Source organism: Balaenoptera acutorostrata, chromosome 8 (assembly GCF_949987535.1).
Source record: "Balaenoptera acutorostrata chromosome 8, mBalAcu1.1, whole genome shotgun sequence".
Taxonomy (NCBI): domain Eukaryota; kingdom Metazoa; phylum Chordata; class Mammalia; order Artiodactyla; family Balaenopteridae; genus Balaenoptera; species Balaenoptera acutorostrata.
In genome coordinates this window covers 16,986,889-17,007,148 of record NC_080071.1, presented here as the reverse complement: position 1 = coordinate 17,007,148, position 20,260 = coordinate 16,986,889, and the positions used below count along the sequence as shown (strand labels likewise).

The window sequence follows — 20,260 nt, the reverse complement described above, 5'->3', positions numbered from 1 at the left end:
TAGAAGTGGATTTAAACAGAATTTTACATATATATATATATATAGAGAGAGAGATGAGACAAAATCCATCTACATAAAAATGGTAATATAATAAAAAGAATCCAAGTATGGTGCCAGGATAAATACTTGTCCATAGAATATTATTAATTTTATAATTAATATTATAAAATTATTGTCTCTGGGTGAACCATGTTATTTGGAGTAAAAAAGAAAAGAAAAACCTGCTTCTCATGAGGCAAACAGCTCTTCCAATACTCAGTGCAGCATGAAATTCTCTTAGGGTTACTCATGGAAAGGACTCTATGTCATGTAACAAACAGCATCTTCCCTACATCCTTATACACAAAAAGAAGTTTGAGTTTTAAGTGTATATTTATTTCCTCTTGGTGCCCATATATTACTGGGTATATATATATATGGTGTTCAATGAATTACTGATTAATAGGTTCTTTTTTCTTTAAATCATCAGTTTTTTGTGACTGGCAGGTTGCTCAAAATTTTCACATTGTTCTATCTTCTAAAAACATTTGTTTTCTAAATTTTTTTCCCCTAAATTCAAGCTTTCTAAATTCGTGTCCTCGTCACTAGACTGCAGGTTACACAAATCATCTGGACTTATCTCTTGCCTATCTAGCAATAGAGATAAAGAATATTAACTGATGAACATCTAGTTCAACTGTATCAATTTACAGATTAGAAATTGAGGACCAGAAAGGACAAGGGACTTCATAACACCTGTGCTATGGACTGAATGTCACCCCACCACCCCAATTCATATGTTGAGCTATAATTCCCAGTGTGATGGTATTTGGAGGTGGTGTATTTGGAAAGTAATTAGGTTCAGATGAGGTCATGAGGGTGGGGCCCTGTGATGGGATTACTGCCCTTATAAGCAGAAGAGATCAGAGCTTGCTTGCTCTCTGTCATGTGAAGAAACAGCAAGAAGGTGGCTGTGTGCAAGCCAGAAAGAGGGCCCTCCCCAGAACATGACCATGCTGACACCCTCATCTAAGACTTCCAGCCTCAAGAACTGTGAGAAAATAAATGTCTGTTGTTTAATCCACCCAGTCTATGGTATTGTGTTATAGCAGTCCAAGCAGACTAAGAGTCACAGAGGGATTTTGACACTCAGGTCCTCTGATGATATCTTAACTTTTCACCAAAGCTGACTCAGATCAAGTATGGTGTAGTGTAGTAGGGTATATGAAGTATATAACCTAATTATGATACCTTCCTCTCAGGGTTATTGTGAGACTCAAATTATATATACATACTTAAAACACCTGCAAATGTTTACTATAGGAGTAGTGTTCAATATAATTTCCACCCCCATCACTGCCATAGGCTTTTGGGAAGAAGCATTCATAATATACCCAGAAAGAACTTAAAAGATATTAATAACTAAACCAACTCATACTGTGGATATATGCTTTAATTTAGTGTAGGATGCAATTAATCCTAGAAAAATGTAGAAAAAAATTGTTTCATGCAAAGGAGAAATATTGGCTTCCATATAAATAAAAACAATAGTTTGTAAAGATGAGGCTACATTGTTAACTAGGAGAAATACCTAATAAAAATTAGAAAGATTTGTTCTTCATAGTTTATACAGAAAAATGATGACAATTCCATGATATCTCAGGTATAATTTTTTTATTTGATACAAAGAATGTATAATTAAGGTCATTAAAATATGGAAGATATTTTGTTGCTATCTTGTCACTATTGTTATATCAGGATTTCTAACAACAAGGCAAAATATATACGGGATATATAGTTATTTGCGAACAAATGAAATATTTAAAACATTTTGTTTTCAGCCATGTAAGTGTATAAGCTTGCATTTGATTAGTCTCCTCATTTTGGGTTATCCTCAATAAAATCTTGTATATGATGACATCTTTTAAAAGTTGGTGAGTTTTAAGCAAAGAATGCCTTAAAAATCTTGGTGCTATAAAAATATTATACCTGACATTTTATTTGGCTTGCAGATTTCTTAAGACTTTTCCTTTTTCTAAACTTCGTTTCTCTTCCTTGCATTGGTTAGTTAAATATTTGAACATAAATTTCTTGTCCAGTTTTTTGTTATCTAGGCTTCATGTGTTATCTTTTCCTTCCCCAAAAAACAAGTTTTCATATTTGGAAGGGAAAAAAACCCTAGGTGTACCCTTACTTGTTACTTTCTTCCAATACTGTAAGAATTTATTAACTAGGATAGAATTGGGAATACAGTAAGATGAAGAAAATCTTAGGTATAGCAAAACATATAATCATAAGTATGGGCTCTGCTTGGCTTCTGGTGAATATAAAACTGGGGTAGCCAACACTGTTAATTTAGAAACTACAGACATTATTTACCTTACTTAGAAACTAATAAAGTGGCTTTTTCTACTAGAGTAAGCCAAGATATTATTTTAGCTATTACAGAGTGCTTCAAATGGTAATATTAAATAATTATTTATGTCCTCAGTAAAATTTAGGCGCACACACTCTCTAAGGGAGAAGAGGGGATCATTTCAAAGGACCTTAATATTCTTCATATATAGTAGATTCATGCATTCAATCCATTAAATTTTTTAATATTAAATATAGTAAAATGTTGGCAGGAAGATGACTTGAACAAGCAAGCAGCTCAGGGTAATGATTAAGACCAGGGTGTTAAGTCAAGAATTATGCATTAAGACAGGATGAAAGCATTTGAAGATAAAATAGAGAAAGGAATGAGGTTTAGAAGATTGAAAAAATACAGAGGAGGAAGGTTCTTCTGGGACTGAATTGTTCAGTGGAGACAAACGTATCATGATGAAGTTAGCAGAAAGCTTATAGTCCATCTCTAAGTAATAGAAGCTTCAGAAGAGAGAAACTGGTGGGCTGAGGGAGCACACTGATACTGCTAGTAGCAAAATATTTTTCTTTTAGTAAGTTTTTCGGTTAACAGTCTACCCTTGTCAGTAAGAAAAGTTCTGTTGATGGTGTGCAATAAGAGAAGTACATATGCCTGTGTGTGTGTGTATTTTGTAAAAATACAGTAGTATTAAATTTTCTGCTTTGTGAAAGTGTGTGATATTTCACTTTTCAAAGGGGGTTTTTCAAAATATTCTGGAAATTCCATTAATAAAATGAATACAAATTTATGTGAATTTTCCCAAAGATCTTAAAGTATTTTAATATTTAAGCTTTATAGAAATTTAATTTTAAGCTTTTTAGAGCATGGGTTGATATGATGATACACTTTAATTGATTAATCAATAGAATAAGTATTTCTTTTGTCCCATTATGTGCACATACTTTGATATCATCATCATTTCCTTAGATGCCCTCCTAGAGACTGTTGACCCCTCCAAGTTTAGTCCAGTGCCTTTCCTTTTCCATATAATGCTCTCCTTATCAGGAATCAGGGTAGACATTTTTATTATCTCAACACCAGAAATAATTGAACCTTTTTGAAGCTGGTTTGTTTTTATATTATTGACCCAAAAATCATATAACCAGTGTTGTACTTACAGCTAGAAAGCTTGGAGCCAAAGTTGTGGCTTATTTAAATGAATGTAGGATTTCAGGTATTAATTTTAAACACTTTACAGTAAAATAGTAAAAGTGCTTTCTAGGTTGACTTGCATTGCCAATTTTTCCATAGCTTTAAAAAAAAAGTGTCAAATGTGATAGATGTTAACTATCATTAAGCAGAAATACATAAAATTGGACTGTACAACACTTAGAAGAAAAGATAGATCTAAGAAATAGACAATACTAGTGCTCAGTTTTTGGAAATATTAAGAAAACAATCCCACAATCTCTGAGTAACTCCTACAAGGGGAAAGAAAAGGATTGAACACAACAAATTTGCCATTTATTTCTATTCCAGGAAACACTCTGGCCAGGCAAAACTAGGCAGAATAAGATCATTAGTTTAAGTTCCTGCAAGTTTTAATCAACTCCAATCTTAATACGTGTTTCTTTAATACAAAAGATAATGTAATTTGTTTGAATTAAGAAAATGTTACCTGTTGATTGTTTACTCAGTTCTTGAATTAAGATTTGAAAAAACAATTTTAAAACTTCTGTGCAGAAGTTATTAACTATTAATGGAAAAGGCCATCATCATTTAATATTTATGGATTCACTTTTAGTTATTTTATACTTTAAAATTTTTGTTAATATAGGATTTAGAGCTATTGACAATTTTATTTACTACTACAATTGCACTAAAATAGAATACAAATACTCAAGTTAAAATGGAATATCCAAAATCAAATTTTCTATAATTAAAATATTCTGTAGGACCAGTATAATTTAGAGCCATTCTTTGTAGCTACTACTTGATTTCTTGAAGTAGCAAGATAAAGTAATATATGTTTTTAACTTTGAGGAAGGTTTCGTATCTTGTATCTTAAACCTCCGAAGGGGTGGATTGCTTAAGAACACTGAGCTAGAGACTTCCTGGAGTTTTCTTTGTGAGGACCTACAGTAGTTTCCTGTGGCTGCTGAAACAAATTATCGCAAACTTGATGACTTAAGACAATGGAGATTTATTCTCTCACAGTTATGGAGGCCAGAAATTTGAAGTCAGTTTCACTAGGTTGAAATCAAGGAACCAGCAAGGCAGTGTTCCCTCTGGAGGCTCTAGGGGAGAATCTGTACCTTGCCTCTTCTAGCTTCTGGCAACAGACTATATTTCCTTTGCTTGTGGCCACATCACTCCTGTCTCTGCCTCTGTGGTCTCATTTCCTTCTCCTTGTCTGTGTGTGTGTCACATCTCCCTCTGCTTTCCTCTTATAAGGATACATGCGGTTGCTTTTAGTGCCAACCAGATAATCCAGGACAATCTCCTATATCATGATCCTTAATCACATCTGCACAGTCCTTTTTCCCATGTAAGGTAACATTCACAGGTACCAAGGCTTAGGATGTGGATACATTTGCGGGTCATTTTTCAGCCTATTACAGCCTCAAATCTAGGCATTTTCATAGGAACAGTTTCATCTTCCAGGAAGATTTTCCCTTATGTGGTTTCCCTAAAATTTTGAAGCTATTTCTGAGTTAACAGCAGGTCCTTGAGTAACTTTGAAAATTTTGTATGAATTTGTTTACCCATTCATTCTTTCAATAAGCACTTATTACTGTAGAAGGATTAAGAAAAGGAAATTAACTAATACTTGCTTCAAGAAAAGTTTACAGTTTGTTTTTGGAAATGAGTTGAATAAACACAATTGAATGAAATTATGAGAGTTAAAAGAGAAACATCGAGATATGGTATATGAGTAAGTAAAAAACAAATGCGAAAAATTAAAGTATTGTGAGTTCAGAAAAAGGAAGTATCAATGTACATTGAAAATCAGAAAAAAACAAATTATTATATGGAGGACGGTGAATTTTGAAGTAGAACTAGAACAATGTAAACTATGGAATTACATAAACTAGAATTTATGTAGTTAGAAAAGTGGAGAAAGGTGATATCAGGTGGGTAAAAGAAAAGGCAAGGATATGATTTTAAAAAATGGATTACAGTAACAATTTTTAAAATGTCTGTTCTGGCTATACTCAATAGAGTTGATAGAGTTGAGAGTTTGTATGGGTGAGCAACAGGAGATAAAATTACAAGGGTAAGAAGGAGTCAGACTGTGTAGAGCTTTGACTAGTAAAGAATGTTAATTTTATCTTATAATAACTGGGGGCTCTAAAGTTTTTTGTTTTTCCAGTTGGGAATGGTATTTTTAAAGGCGTTTTCATTATTGAATGAGGGTGGAGTAAAGACAGGCTGGAGCTCTGGTGGAACTATATTGAAACTATTGGGGTAACTCAAATATGAAGCAATCAAGGCCAGGATTTGGAAAGTAGAATTATTAATAAAAGAAAAGAAGGAATAGGGAAATTCTTTCTTGTAGAAAGAATCCACAAGGCTTAGTGCCTAGTTCGAGAAGGGCAGGGTGTGTGATAAGAGATAAAAGAAGAAAATGTAAAAGATAGATGAATACAAAGATTGAAGAAAAAGGGCTTTTCATGAAAGATGAGTTAATTATAGACACACTGCGTTTGAGGCTACACTTGGTCATTCAAGTAGAAATGTGCATTAGTCAGTTTGAAGCAATGGGTGTAAGCCCAGGAATTGGTATGATTTTGGAGCTTTAATTTCCTGGGAAAATAGAATGAAAAGAATCAAGAATAAACAGAGTAGCATAGAAATAATGGTCTCATTGACTTGTATATGTATCCCAAAGGGTTTTTTGATACCAGACTGATCCCATGATAGCAGGCCCTGCTGAGACTTACTTGGAAGGGAACTAACTCTTGTATTGATGAACTTGATGAACACATACCACATGACCCCCTGAAAAACCAGGTCAATGTGAAATGTATGTCTTTAGATATTTCCTCCTACTAACATCATCTGCTAACCTCATCTAGAGTATCTGTTATAGGCTAGCATAACCAAGTTTTGTTGGATGAGTGATTGAGACAATTTACCATTCCATCCTCAGTATATTTTAGTCTCCTGGTAGGAGCATAAGCCAACCAAAGTCAAGAGAAGTTCTCCCAGCCAAGCATTAATGAGACTGAAAGGCTCTTGGAATAATCCCAATTTCTATAGAGGTTATAATAACTGCTCTCTTCTAGCTCTCATGTATCCAACTCATTTAAACATTTAATGAACAGTAAATGTTCTTTTTTTTCCTCACAGGCCGTTGTGGGATTTTACTTTGTGAAATCCCTGGTGAGTTTTAATTCCAGTGTGCACGTTATTAAAAGGGGACCAAACTAGTGTAGAAATGGCTTATAAGTAATTATAAGATGTAAACTTTATGTATAAAAAGGTAAACTTTAAAATGAATACATATCTCTTGAATGAATATATCCATTACAATCTATGAGTATATTAGAATGTATTACTAAAATAATTTTCTCTAGGAGAGGGTCTGTAATGAGGAGAGAAGGTATTTGTTTACTTTCAAAATTTGTAATGTACCTGTCATAAGGTTAGATTCTTCTTAAGTATAAATAATCACGTTTTAGAGGAAGAGGAGACATTTGTATGAAAGTATGAGATAATACCTAATGACCTCTTCTTTATCTTGGCAGACAATGGGGTTTTAATAAATGGCTAGCATAAGCTTCCCTAAAGGCTTGCTACCTTGAAAAATGGCTCTGAATCATTTACTGCAATAAATTACATGGAATGTTTCCATGTGCTTTCTAGCTCTCTCCAAATGAGTGGCTACAGGGAGAAAGAGAAACATTATAAATGCATTTGCTAAAATGTGAGTGTTTTTCCATTACTTTACATTTTTGGTCTTTAGAAGGAATAAGTACAATATGTACAAAGGCTGCTTTTCTCCCTATTTTTGATTAAAGATATATTGTAGTTCAAAGGGAAATACCATTGGTTTTAAAAAATTTTATATTGATACATTATATATTATGTATATGATATATGTACATTTTATCAAAGAAAAATGTTTATTTTATAAATAGTATATTAATCTAATTTGACCCACTTATATAAATTTATATATATTTTAAGTAAAATTTATATAAGTTTTAAGTAAAAATTAGTGTCAGTATTTGAGTAGATCTAGTATATGCCCAATGAGGCTAAGACCTATTTACCATTGGCTCCTTTAAGATGATGTTAAATGTCATGTAAAAGCACCTCATTAGAAAAGAATGGTATTTTGACATCAAAAAGAGAAAACATAAAGACAAACATTGGGATAAACTGTTTAAAAGTCTGTATGTGAAAACACAATGTGAACAAAATGTCAAGTCAGAAAAATATCTGTAATGTGTATGGCAGAAGATAATAATCTTAATGAAGTGTTTTTATAAGTGGTGAAGAGAATAAAGAACCACCTCAAACTCCAATGAAAACATAAGCAAAAACATGACTGTGAAATTCATAAAGTACTGCCAACTTTAAAAATGCTTATGTGCATTGATAATGTTAGAAATATGATTTAAAGTAAGATAAAATGTTTCTTCCATACTAAACTGGCTAAGATGAGAAACAAGGAAAAGACAGTATCCAGTTAGGGTTGGCCACTGTAATCACAGTCCTGGGGGAGCGTGGCTGGGAATCAATACAGATGCAGTGAATGTAAAACTGGTGTGCAGTCGGCAGATTCAGGTTCAGACTGGCTTTACCACCTCAATCACATTATTAATCTCAGGGTTTCCATTAAACTCATGAGTAAAATCAGGATAATAACACCATGTACTTCATTGATTGTTGTAAAAACCAAAGAGGATAATGCATGTTAAATGTATATCATAGTACCTCTTCCTATTTTAGCTATTTGTCCTATTAAATTGGTGAAACATTAAAGAGGACAATTTGTCACTATATATTAAAAACCTTAAAATGTTGCATAACCTTTGATCTAGCAAACTTACTTGTAGACATTCTTTCTAAAGAAGTAAATATGGATGGAAGCTCACCAGTTTTTAGCTACAAGGGTATTGATGAGCCTGGGGTATAACAATGAAAAGTCATAAATAACACTGTATGTTAAACAGTACAGGATTGATGAAATAAATTATAGTTTATCCATTAAAATATGCCCTGCTTAGGGTAAGAAGTTGTTAGCCAATAGGTAGCAGAAAAGAAGCTAAATTATTTGGGTTTTAAACAGTGAGCATGTCTTAAGTTTGTGAGTGGAGCAGTATTTGGCCAATAGTGCAATTAGAACAGTACTAGTGAACTGTGGAGACATGAACGTGCACATGCAAGGAATAAAGAATTATCAAACATGTCTAGAGCACAGGAACTATAACGTCAAGGGAGATTAAGCGGGAAAGCCAGATGGGGATGAAATTAAGAGGGGCTTTGAATATCATAACTAGGGAATTTGTACTTTATTTTTGGACAGAGAAGAATTGCTGGAGATTTTAATCTGATTTTAATTCTAATATGCCATGTATGGAATGTACTTATGGAATTCCATATGATATATGGAAATAATGAGTTGGGTTGTTTTGTTTTGTTTTGTTTTTTTACCATACAGGTGAAAGAAGGTGTAGGCTAGGACAAAGACAGAGGTCCTAGTTTTAAAGGGACTTAGAGGTAGGAGTCAAGGGACATTATTTTCATAGAAATAGGGGATTTGGTGGCCAGTGAAATTTCAGAAGTGAAGTGTCTGTGTCAGATTGTAATTTTGGATGGTTGTGTGAAAGGGAAGAAAATGAGTACAGTTTGGAAAGCTTTGATTTTGAGATGCCTGTAAAGAATCCCAATTATTAATTAGCAATAGATTCCAGAGCTCAGGAGAGAGGTTGGGAATGAAGATATAAACCTGAGTCATTAGTACTGTAGGGGACATGAAACTGCTTCCAGGAATCCACATCATCTTTTCAGAAGTATAAAGAAGACAATCCCATAACTTCTAGTAACACACTTTCTACCAGTAAATTGTTAAGTTCTTTCTTTCACTTGTAGAAATTTATGTTCAAGTTTTAATCATATTCTTATTTTCATTCTTTCGAATGTGTTTAATGATCATCATGATATTACTTGCTAATGAAAAGAAAGCATTTTGAAAGCAGATAGGGATGGAGTATCAAATTTTGTCATTATTCTTTGAGGTAGAAGTCTTTTATTACTAAGGTTTTAAAGAGACCACCTCAAGATGATCAAGTGTTGAATTTAATAATAATTCTCCACTTGCTACCCTGTTTTTACAGTATTCCTGATACAAAAACATCCATGCATTCTTTCATCTATTTACTTGACTAATTTTTATTAGGTGCCTACAGTATCCCAAGCACTGTGCCAGGTGCTAGGAATGAGGAGAGAAGAGTATGCTGGATATTTGATTATCTAAATGTTTAAGAAAAATATTTCCAAGAACTACTGAAAAGTAAGTTTCTTTCTGATATCTCCAAAATTAAAAAAACCTAAACTACAAAAACACCCTTGCAAGGAGAAATGGTTAAAGGTATAATTGTCTAGAAATATAAAGTGCATTCTTTTAGAAAGGTAACTGAGTAAAACATGCTTAAAAAAAAAAAAAGCTTTACTTCTTCTTTTCCGATTTGGATTCCTTTTATTTCTTTGTCTTCTCTGATTGCTGTGGCTAACACTTCCAAAACTATGTTGAATAATAGTGGTGAGAGTGGGCAACCTTGTCTTGTTCCTGATCTTAGTGGAAATGGTTTCACTTTTTCACCATTGAGGACAATGTTGGCTGTGGGTTTGTCATATATGGCCTTTATTATGTTGAGGAAAGTTCCCTGTATGCCTACTTTCTGCAGGGCTTTTATCATAAATGGGTGTTGAATTTTGTTGAAAGCTTTCTCTGCATCTATTGAGATGATCATATGGTTTTTCTCCTTCAGTTTGTTAATTTGATGTATCACGTTGATTGATTTGCATATATTGAAGAATCCTTGCATTCCTGGAATAAACCCCACTTGATCATGGTGTATAATCCTTTTAATGTGCTGTTGGATTCTGTTTGCTAGTATTTTGTTGAGGATTTTTGCATCTATGTTCATCAGTGATATTGGCCTGTAGTTTTCTTTCTTTGTGACATCTTTGTCTGGTTTTGGTATCAGGGTGATGGTGGCCTCGTAGAATGAGTTGGGGAGTGTTCCTCCCTCTGCAATATTTTGGAAGAGTTTGAGAAGGATAGGTGTTAGCTCTTCTCTAAATGTTTGATAGAATTCGCCTGTGAAGCCATCTGGTCCTGGGCTTTTGTTTGTTGGAAGGTTTTTAATCACAGCTTCAATTTCAGTGCTTGTGATTGGTCTGTTCATATTTTCTATTTCTTCCTGGTTCAGTCTCGGCAGTTTGTGCATTTCTAAGAATCCGTCTATTTCTTCCAGGTTGTCCATTTTATTGGCATAGAGTTGCTTGTAGTAATCTCTCATGATCTTTTGTATTTCTGCAGTGTCAGTGGTTACTTCTCCTTTTTCATTTCTAATTCTATTGATTTGAGTCTTCTCCCTTTTTCTCTTGATGAGTCTGGCTAATGGTTTATCAATTTTGTTTATCTTCTCGAAGAACCAGCTTTTAGTTTCATTGATTTTTGCTATTGTTTCCTTCATTTCTTTTTCATTTATTTCTGATCTTTATGATTTCTTTCCTTCTGCTAGCTTTGGGGTTTTTTTACTCTTCTTTCTCTAATTTTTTAGGTGCAAGGTTAGGTTGTTTATTCGAGATGTTTCCTGTTTCTTGATGTAGGCTTGTATTGCTATAAACTTCCCTCTTAGAACTGCTTTTGCTGCATCCCATAGGTTTTGGGTCGTCGTGTCTCCATTGTCATTTGTTTCTAGGTATTTTTTGATTTCCCCTTTGATTTCTTCAGTGATCACTTCGTTATTAAGTAGTGTATTGTGTAGCCTCCATGTGTTTGTATTTTTTACAGATCTTTTCCTGTAATTGATATCTAGTCTCATAGCGTTGTGGTCGGAAAAGATACTTGATACACTGTTTGCAGATGACATGATACTATACATAGAGAATCCTAAAGATGCTACCAGAAAACTACTAGAACTAATCAATGAATTTGGTAAAGTAGCAGGATACAAAATTAATGCACAGAAATCTCTTGCATTCCTATATACTAATGATGAAAAATCTGAAAGTGAAATTAAGAAAACACTCCCGTTTACCATTGCAACAAAAAGAATAAAATACCTAGGAATAAACCTACCTAAGGAGACAAAAGACCTGTATGCAGAAAATTATAGGACACTGATGAAAGAAATTAAAGATGATACAAATAGATGGAGAGATATACCATGTTCTTGGATTAGAAGAATCAACATTGTGAAAATGACTCTACTACCCAAAGCAATCTACAGATTCAATGCAATCCCTATCAAACTACCACTGGTATTTTTCACAGAACTAGAACAAAAAATTTCACAATTTGTATGGAGACACAAAAGACCCCGAATAGCCAAAGCAATCTTGAGAATGAAAAATGGAGCTGGAGGAATCAGGCTCCCTGACTTCAGACTATATTACAAAGCTACAGTAATCAAGACAATTTGGTACTGGCACAAAAACAGAAATATAGATCAATGGAACAGGATAGAAAGCCCAGAGATAAACCCACGCACATATGGTCACCTTATCTTCGATAAAGGAGGCAAGCATATACAGTGGAGAAAAGACAGCCTCTTCAATAAGTGGTGCTGGGAAAATTGGACAGATACATGTAAAAGTATGAAATTAGAACACTCCCTGACACCATACACAAAAATAAACTCAAAATGGATTAAAGACCTAAGTGTAAGGCCAGACACTATCAAACTCTTAGAGGAAAACATAGGCAGAACACTCTATGACATAAATCACACCAAGATCCTTTTTGACCCAGCCCCTAGAGAAATGGAAATAAAAACACAAACAAATGGGACCTAATGAAACTTAAAAGCTTTTGCACAGCAAAGGAAACCATAAACAAGACCAAAAGACAACCCTCAGAATGGGCGAAAATATTTGCGAATGAAGCAACTGACAAAGGATTAATCTCCAAGATTTACAAGCAGCTCATGCAGCTCAATAACAAACAAACAACCCAATCCAAAAATGGGCAGAAGACCTAAATAGACATTTCTCCAAAGAAGATATACAGATGGCCAACAGACACATGAAAGAATGCTCAACATCATTAATCATTAGAGAAATGCAAATCAAAACTACAATGAGGTATCATCTCACACCAGTCAGAATGGCCATCATCAAAAAATCTACAAACAGTAAATGCTGGAGAGGGTGTGGAGAAAAGGGAACACTCTTGCACTGTTGGTGGGAATGTAAATTGATACAGCCACTATGGAGAACAGTATGGAGGTTCCTTAAAAAACTAAAAATAGAACTACCATATGACCCAGCAATCCCACTACTGGGCATATACCCTGAGAAAACCATAGTTCAAAAAGAGTCATGTACCAAAATGTTCATTGCAGCTCTATTTACAATAGCCAGGACATGGAAGCAACCTAAGTGTCCATCATCGGATGAATGGATAAAGAAGATGTGGCACATATATGCAATGGAATATTACTCAGCCATAAAAAGAAATGAAATGGAGGTATTTGTAATGAGGTGGATGGAGTTAGAGTCTGTCATACAGAGTGAAGTAAGTCAGAAAGAGAAAAACAAATACAGTATGCTAACACATATATATGGAATCTAAGGAAAAAAAAAAAAAAGGTCATGAAGAACCTAGTGGCAAGACGGGAATAAAGACACAGACCTACTAGAGAATGGACTTGAGGATATGGGGAGGGGGAGGGGTGAGATGTGGCAGGGTGAGAGAGTGGCATGGACATATATACACTACCAAATGTAAAATAGATAGCTAGTGGGGAGCAGCCGCATAGCACAGGGAGATCAGCTCGGTGCTTTGTGACCACCTAGAGGGTTGGGATAGGGAGGGTGGGAGGGAGGGAGATGCAAGAGGGAAGAGATATGGGAACATATGTATATGTATAACTGATTCACTTTGTTATAAAGCAGAAACTAACACACCATTGTAAAGCAATTATACTCCAGTAAAGATGTTTAAAAAAAAAAAAAGCATTAACATTTGTTTTGACTTCTGTGTAAAAGAAGGAAAAAGAAATTTAAATTAAAAAAAAATTTTATTTATTTATTTTTGGCTGCTTTGGGTCTTTGTTGCTGTGCGTGGGCTTTTCTCTAGTTGCGGAGAGCCGGGGCTACTCTTTGTTGTGGTGCATGGGCTTCTCATTGCGGTGGCTTCTCTTGTTGCGGAGCATGGGCTCTAGGCACGTGGGCTTCAATAGTTGTGGCACATGGTTCAGTAGCTGCGGCTCGCAGGCTGTAGAGCGCAAGCTCAGTAGTTGCGGCACACGGGCTTAGTTGCTCCACGGCATGTGGGATCTTCCTGGACCAAGGCTCGAACCTGTGTCCCCTGCATTGGCAGGCAGAGTCTTAACCACTGTGCCACCAGGGAAGTCCGAGATTTGAATATTTTTAGGAGTTGGGGCTACTTCTAAAAATTCAAAACTAAATAACCATAAAAATAGATGCTGTTTCCACAGTAACATAAAAGAATAGCAATAAAAGACAGAGAAGGTAGCTCTCTCAATAATTTATTCATTCTCAATAAAATCCTAAGATCTGTTCTTTTTAAAAGTAAGTCAAAATTTTAAACATGTCCCTAGTATTAATCTATTAATCATGCTAGAAATATTGAGTTCCATCAAAAAGATACCATAATAGGGTTTTATGTGATGTTTTAATTTTTTCATAATATATATTTGTTAGAATAACAGGAGAGGCAGTGTATTTTATTGAGCTTAACGATACCATGAAGTGTCTTGTGCTTTTATCTTGCCTCTGGCATTAGCCACTGAATAAACATTTTATTTTTTACTTTTAGAAGTAAAAACAGAGATAATTGAGAACACAAATGGAAATAATAAAGAGAATAATTAATAGCCGTAGACCAAAATGTACTATTTAGTATATGCCATGCTAATGTTAGTTGTTTCATAAATTTTTACTAATCTTTAGAGAAAAAAATTGAGGGAAAATTTTTATGCATTTTATAGATAAAATACTGAAGCTCAAAAAATACTAAGTAACTTATCATGATAAGTTACCCAATTAATCAGATCTGAATAGTGTTATAAAATGATGTTCTTTTATTCTCAACAGTTCAGTTTCTCCATTTTTATTTGTTTAATTATGAAAGTAGTAAATATATATGGAAAAATATGGGGTAAAAAGTAAAATTTCCTATACCAGCTTAATCATCTCTCCAGAGGTCATTTGTATTCCAAATAGATATGTATACATTTCTAATAAATTGTATAGCATTTACATATATATATTACAGATACTATATAGAGGAAAATGTTCACATACATTTTCCACAAATGAGATCATTCAAAATTCAAAGTAAGTTGTACTGTGCGTTATTTTTCCCTCTTTTCAATGTTTGATGAGAGTACATTTAGACCTCTCAGTCATTTTGGTGGCTATGTAGTAATCTGAACTGTGGATACACCATGATTTATTTAAACATTCTCCTCTTGGTACATATTTGTTTCCATTATTTGTGTTGTAACAAAATGGGCTTCAATAAGCATTTTCAACATTTGTAGCACGAATAAGTATTCACATAGATGAAAAAATATTGGTTTTAAATTTTATCTGATTAAGTAGATAACAGAGACATTAGAAAATATGTAGGTATGGGTTTTTTACTTGCTGTTTATTTGTTCCCTTTATTTATGAATCCCTGAAATTGGTGTCTGTCTATACTTTTGGTTTCTATGATAATAACAGCATTTTTGGCAATGTCTACATAGTACTAAGGTATAAATCCATTATTCTGACCATGAATTCTTTCATCTATTTACTTGACTAGTATTTATTAAGTGCCTATCATATTCTAAGTGCCACGTGCTGGGGAGAAAGAGAGGAGTAAGACATAGCCCCAGCCAACAGGAAGTTTACAGTAGAGTAGGATAGTTTATTTCTGGTTATTATTCATGTAAATGAATAATGTAATTTTACACATTTATGATCTAGGTGTTCCATGTCATTTAGACAAATTTAAGTATATGACTGGTTATCCTTTTTTTAAAAAAAAAATATTTATTTATTTATTTATTTATTTTTGGCTGTGTTGGATCTTCGTTTCTGTGCGAGGGCTTTCTCCGGTTGTGGCAAGCGGGGGCCACTCTTCATCGCGGTGCGCGGGCCTCTCACTATCGCGGCCTCTCTTATTGCGGAGCACAGGCTCCAGATGCGCAGGCTCAGTAGCTGTGGCTCACGGTCCCAGTTGCTCCGCGGCATATGGGATCCTTCCAGACCAGGGCTCGAACCCGTGTCCCCTGCACCGGCAGGCAGACTCTCAACCACTGTGCCACCAGGGAAGCCCCTGGTTATCCATTTTAACAGTAACCTTGGCACCTTGATTCCATGAGGATAATTCACCTGAAGGATCTTCCTCCCTCATTTTCATCTGTATTAGAATCAGAGTGATTTCATAAATAATGTTTCCCTTTTAGAATTCTGCAGGTAATCACTGTGCAGGTGATGAGCTGGATTTTTTCATAAGCTGTTGAAACACATTATGGGAGACACTTCTAAATGTCCACCCAATACCCGTGGTAAATAAACTGTGAGGAGAAGCTGTGCATGAGTGTGAGGTGAAGTATTTAGTGTTTTTGTGCCATGAGGTGTCCAAGTAACACATTTCTGGCCAAAGAGACATACATGGAGATGTGTTGAGCCTTTAGGAAGGCATTTGCTTTGCCTAATGAAAGGACAGACATGGCTATTTCAACTCTTCTCTACCCCCACTTCTTCCTGCTTTGAATGTGGACATGATGTCTGTAGTTTCAGCAGCCCTCCTGTGATCAGCTGATGATAAAAGTTAACTTTAAGAAGAATGGAAAGACAGAAAGCTTCTGGTTTCTTGGTGGACTTATTGAGGACTGGAACAAATTATCAACAGTTGACTACTTTCAGATTTCTTATTATGTGAAAAAATTAAACCCCTATATATTTAGTCCTCTGACAGCTTTTGCCATTTGAGGCTGAATTCATCAGGACTCCATTGGGTTTTGGTAGTAGAAGCCTCTCACACTCGTGAATCAGTATAGTAAGCTGGACCATTTTTGAGTGCTGTCATTGTTCTGGCTATGTTGTTGTTTCTATCGTCTTCTTTCATATGGTCGTTTTCCCATGCTGCAATTTAGAAAGTTTGACTCAAATATTTTCTTGCTTAAATTCAAACTGTGTAGCACTAATTAACATTTTAATAATTAAGTTGTTTTTATTTGTTTGTTTGTTTGGTTTTAGGGAGAAACTTCATTTTAGTGTTCTCCATTGAATCATACAAAAGTCTGATTTGAAGTATGGTGGCAAAATTCAACAGGGCCATTTCCTTCTGGCTTTTTCTCTATGGATCCTTTTTTTTTCTTTTCTTTAAATTTTATATTAGAGTATAGTTGAGTTACAACGTTGTATTAGTTTCAGGTGTACAGCAAAGTGACTTATTTATACACATACATCATTCTTTTTCAGATTCTTTTCCCATATGGGTTATTACAGAATATTGAGTAGAGTACCCTGTGCTATACAGTAGGTCCTTGTTGATTATTTTATATATAGTAGTGTGTATATGTTAATCCAAAACTCCTAATTTATTCCTCTGCCCCACATTCCCCATTTGGTAACCACAAGTTTGTTTTCGAAGTCTGTGACACTGTTTCTGTTTTGTAAGTAAGTTCATTTGTGTCATTTTTTAGATTCCTCACATAAGCGATATCATATGATATTTGTCTTTCTCTATCTGACTTACTTCACTTAGTATGATACTCTCTACGTCCATCCATGTTGCTGCAAATGGCATTATTTCATTCTTTTTTATGGCTGAGTAATATTCCATTGTATATATGTACCACATCTTCTTTTTCCATTCCTCCGTCCATGAACATTCAGGTTGCTTCCATGTTTTGGCTATTGTAAATAGTGCTGCAATGAACATTGGGGTGCATGTATCTTTTTGAATTATGGTTTTCTCTGGATATATGCCCAGGAGTGGGATTGCTGGACATATGGTAGTTCTATTTTTAGTTTTTAAAGAAAACTCCATACTGTTCTCCATAGTGGTTGTACCAATTTACATCCCCACCAACAGTGTAGGAGAGTTCCCTTTTCTCTACACCCTCTCCAGCATTTATTGCTTGTAGACTTTTTGATGATGGCCACTCTGACTTTTTGATGATGGTGAAACTTCACTGTAGTTTCGATTTGCATTTCTCTAATAATTAGTGATGTTGAGCATCTTCCAAAACTCTGTTGAATAAAAGTGGCAAGAGTGGACATCCTTGTCTTGTTCCTGATCTTAGGGGAAATGCTTTCAGCTTTTCACAGTTGAGAATAATGTTAGCTGTCGGTTTGTCATATATGGCCTTTATTATGTTGAGGTAGGTTTCCTCTATGCTGAGTTTCTGGAGAGTTTTTATCATAAATGGGTGTTGAATTTTGTCAAAAGCTTTTTCTGCATCTATCGAGATGCTCATGTGGTTTGAATTCTTTAGTTTGTTGATGTGGTGTATCACACCGATTTGCGGATATTGAAGAATCCTTGCACCTGCTCCTGGGTCTCGCAACGGTAGTGGCATCCTGCACACCACTGGGGCAGCAGGGGCAGTGATTGGCGACTGCTCGCTGCCCATGCGTGCTCCCCAGACGGCAGGGGCAGTGAACAGTGCTCACTCCTGGGTCTCCCAACAGCAGCGGCAGTCTGCGCCCTCCCGGGACAGCAGGGGCGGCGATTGGCACCTGCTTGTGGGTCTCCTAGTGGCGGTGGTGGCTCGTGCCCACCACCGGAGCTCATGTAGGTGGTGTCCTGTTGCCTAAGAGTGTGCGCAGGGAAAGAAGCTCCTATGGCGCTCCTACCCCTCTCCTTGCACGTTTCCCCAACAATGGCACCTTGTCTCTCTGGTGTGTCCAAGCTTCTTCTGAGTACACCCTTGGTTGCCACACTCCAGCCTCTTCAGGCTGTCTCTGCACAGCCAATCCCAGTCCTCTACCTAGATCTGACCTCTGAAGCCCGAGCTTCAGCACCCAGCCCCTGCCCACAGTGGTGGGCAAGTGTCTCAGGCTGGGGAGCACAGGGCGGCGGTGACCATCTGTGCAGGTCACCCTCCGTCTTGCCTTCCTCAGACTGGTTGCTGCACTCTCTGAGGCTCTGAAGCTTCTCCTCCATCCTGGCTGATCTCCTCACTGTGGAGGGGACTTTCCGGGGTTTAGGAAAATTTCCTTCTTTGTAGTTCCCTCCCTGGGGTGCAGTTCCCATCCGAGTTCCTTTCTTTATTTTTTTCCCTTTTTTCTTTTGTCCTATCCAGTTATGGGGAGGTTTTCTTGCCCTTTCAGAAATCTGAGGTCTTTTGCCAGTGTTCAGTAGATGTTCTGTGCGAATCATTCCACTTATAGATGTATTTTTGTTGTATTGGTGGGAGTAGGTGAGTTCCACGTCCTACTCCTCTGCCATCTTGATCCATAAGATCTCGCTATGAATTCTTGATACATTCAGCTGCATTACAAATATAACCATCGTGTTGTGCTGATCAGAATAATTTTTGCTTCCTCAGCTCACTCTAAAGCACTAGATAAACAGCTCACTCCTGTGCTTCATCTTGACCCTTTTAGACAACTTGTGTACAGAGGAGCAGTTATCTCTGTGCTTTGTTATAAGTTCCCACGAATTCCAAATTCAGCCTCTGAAAGTAGCCATGGCAGCAAGACTCACAGCCAAGTAGCCTCCACGTGGCCCACCTTGCAGTGCTACTTTCCAGTGCTTACAGAGAGCACAAGAATCCTTGTTATAGTATAAGTTTCTGATAATTAATTGGACTGTCACACAGAAAAAGGTGTCCTAGAATTTCAGTCAAGTATAAATCTTGTTTAAAGACATTTTTACCTGGTCCAAAGGGCGTCTTCAGATAGCCAAAGCAAGTTGTAACAGATGTGCTTATCTATGCACTTTAAAATTTTATTAAACCACCAAAGTCATAGAAAACATGACATATGTAAACATTTGAAAAAGAAATTTAGGATAATCACCATTGGGAAAACATCATAGTTGTTGAGTGATTATTTTATATGATTCAGTTAACAACAGAATAAAATGTAGTCCTCATTTACTCATACATGGTAATATGAGATGAGTCTCAAATATCTGGCTGTCCTCATTCACCATAGGCTTCATTGAAGATGTTGCTCTTTTTATTAAATTCTTCAGTGCTTTCTTACAATACTTGGGATAATAACATAGGCAAATTAATTCTTGATTAGAATGCCCATTAATTTACTAACCTAAGCCATCGTCTACCTGAATAGTTTACACAACATTTCTCCCCCCAAATATGAAGCTGATAAAAAAGGGAGAGTTTACCTGATTTCCTCCCATACCATGACAGTTGAATATACCCACTTTTTCATTTTCCTTGCGGCCCATGTTGTCTAAACATTGATTTGTTTCAACATTTCTTATCTAAAGGAAACACACAAAAATGTAAGTCAGAAAGTTTTTCTGATATTTTCAAATTGCAAATTGGTAACAAAATAATATGAGTTCATAAGGAAATTTCTCCAAGGAGAACACATTGCTTTAAATATTTATTTTTATTTTTCTGTGTCCATTCTGAGATCTATTTAAGATTCTAAACACTCATTCAAGTAAACTTGAATAGCGTGAGCATTGTCATTACCATCCAGTCAAGAGGCACTCTGTTTATAGCATAGTATCAGAAAAGAAGAAAACCT

The 20,260-nt window shown here is 35.6% G+C and overlaps 1 protein-coding gene across 6 annotated transcripts in view; it reads right to left on the bottom strand.

Moving 5' to 3' along the window:
• Positions 1–20,260, bottom strand: part of GALNT13 (polypeptide N-acetylgalactosaminyltransferase 13) — a 574,171-nt gene that overhangs the window by 30,777 nt on the left and 523,134 nt on the right. For 4 of the 6 annotated variants that reach the window (XM_057551814.1, XM_057551815.1, XM_057551813.1 and 1 more), the window contains one exon: positions 19,890–19,988. The exons of the other annotated variants lie outside the window; for them this stretch is intronic. In XM_057551814.1, the coding sequence (XP_057407797.1) occupies positions 19,890–19,988 (99 nt within the window). The remainder of the gene's footprint in view (positions 1–19,889; positions 19,989–20,260) is intronic. 6 annotated transcript variants of the gene reach the window in all.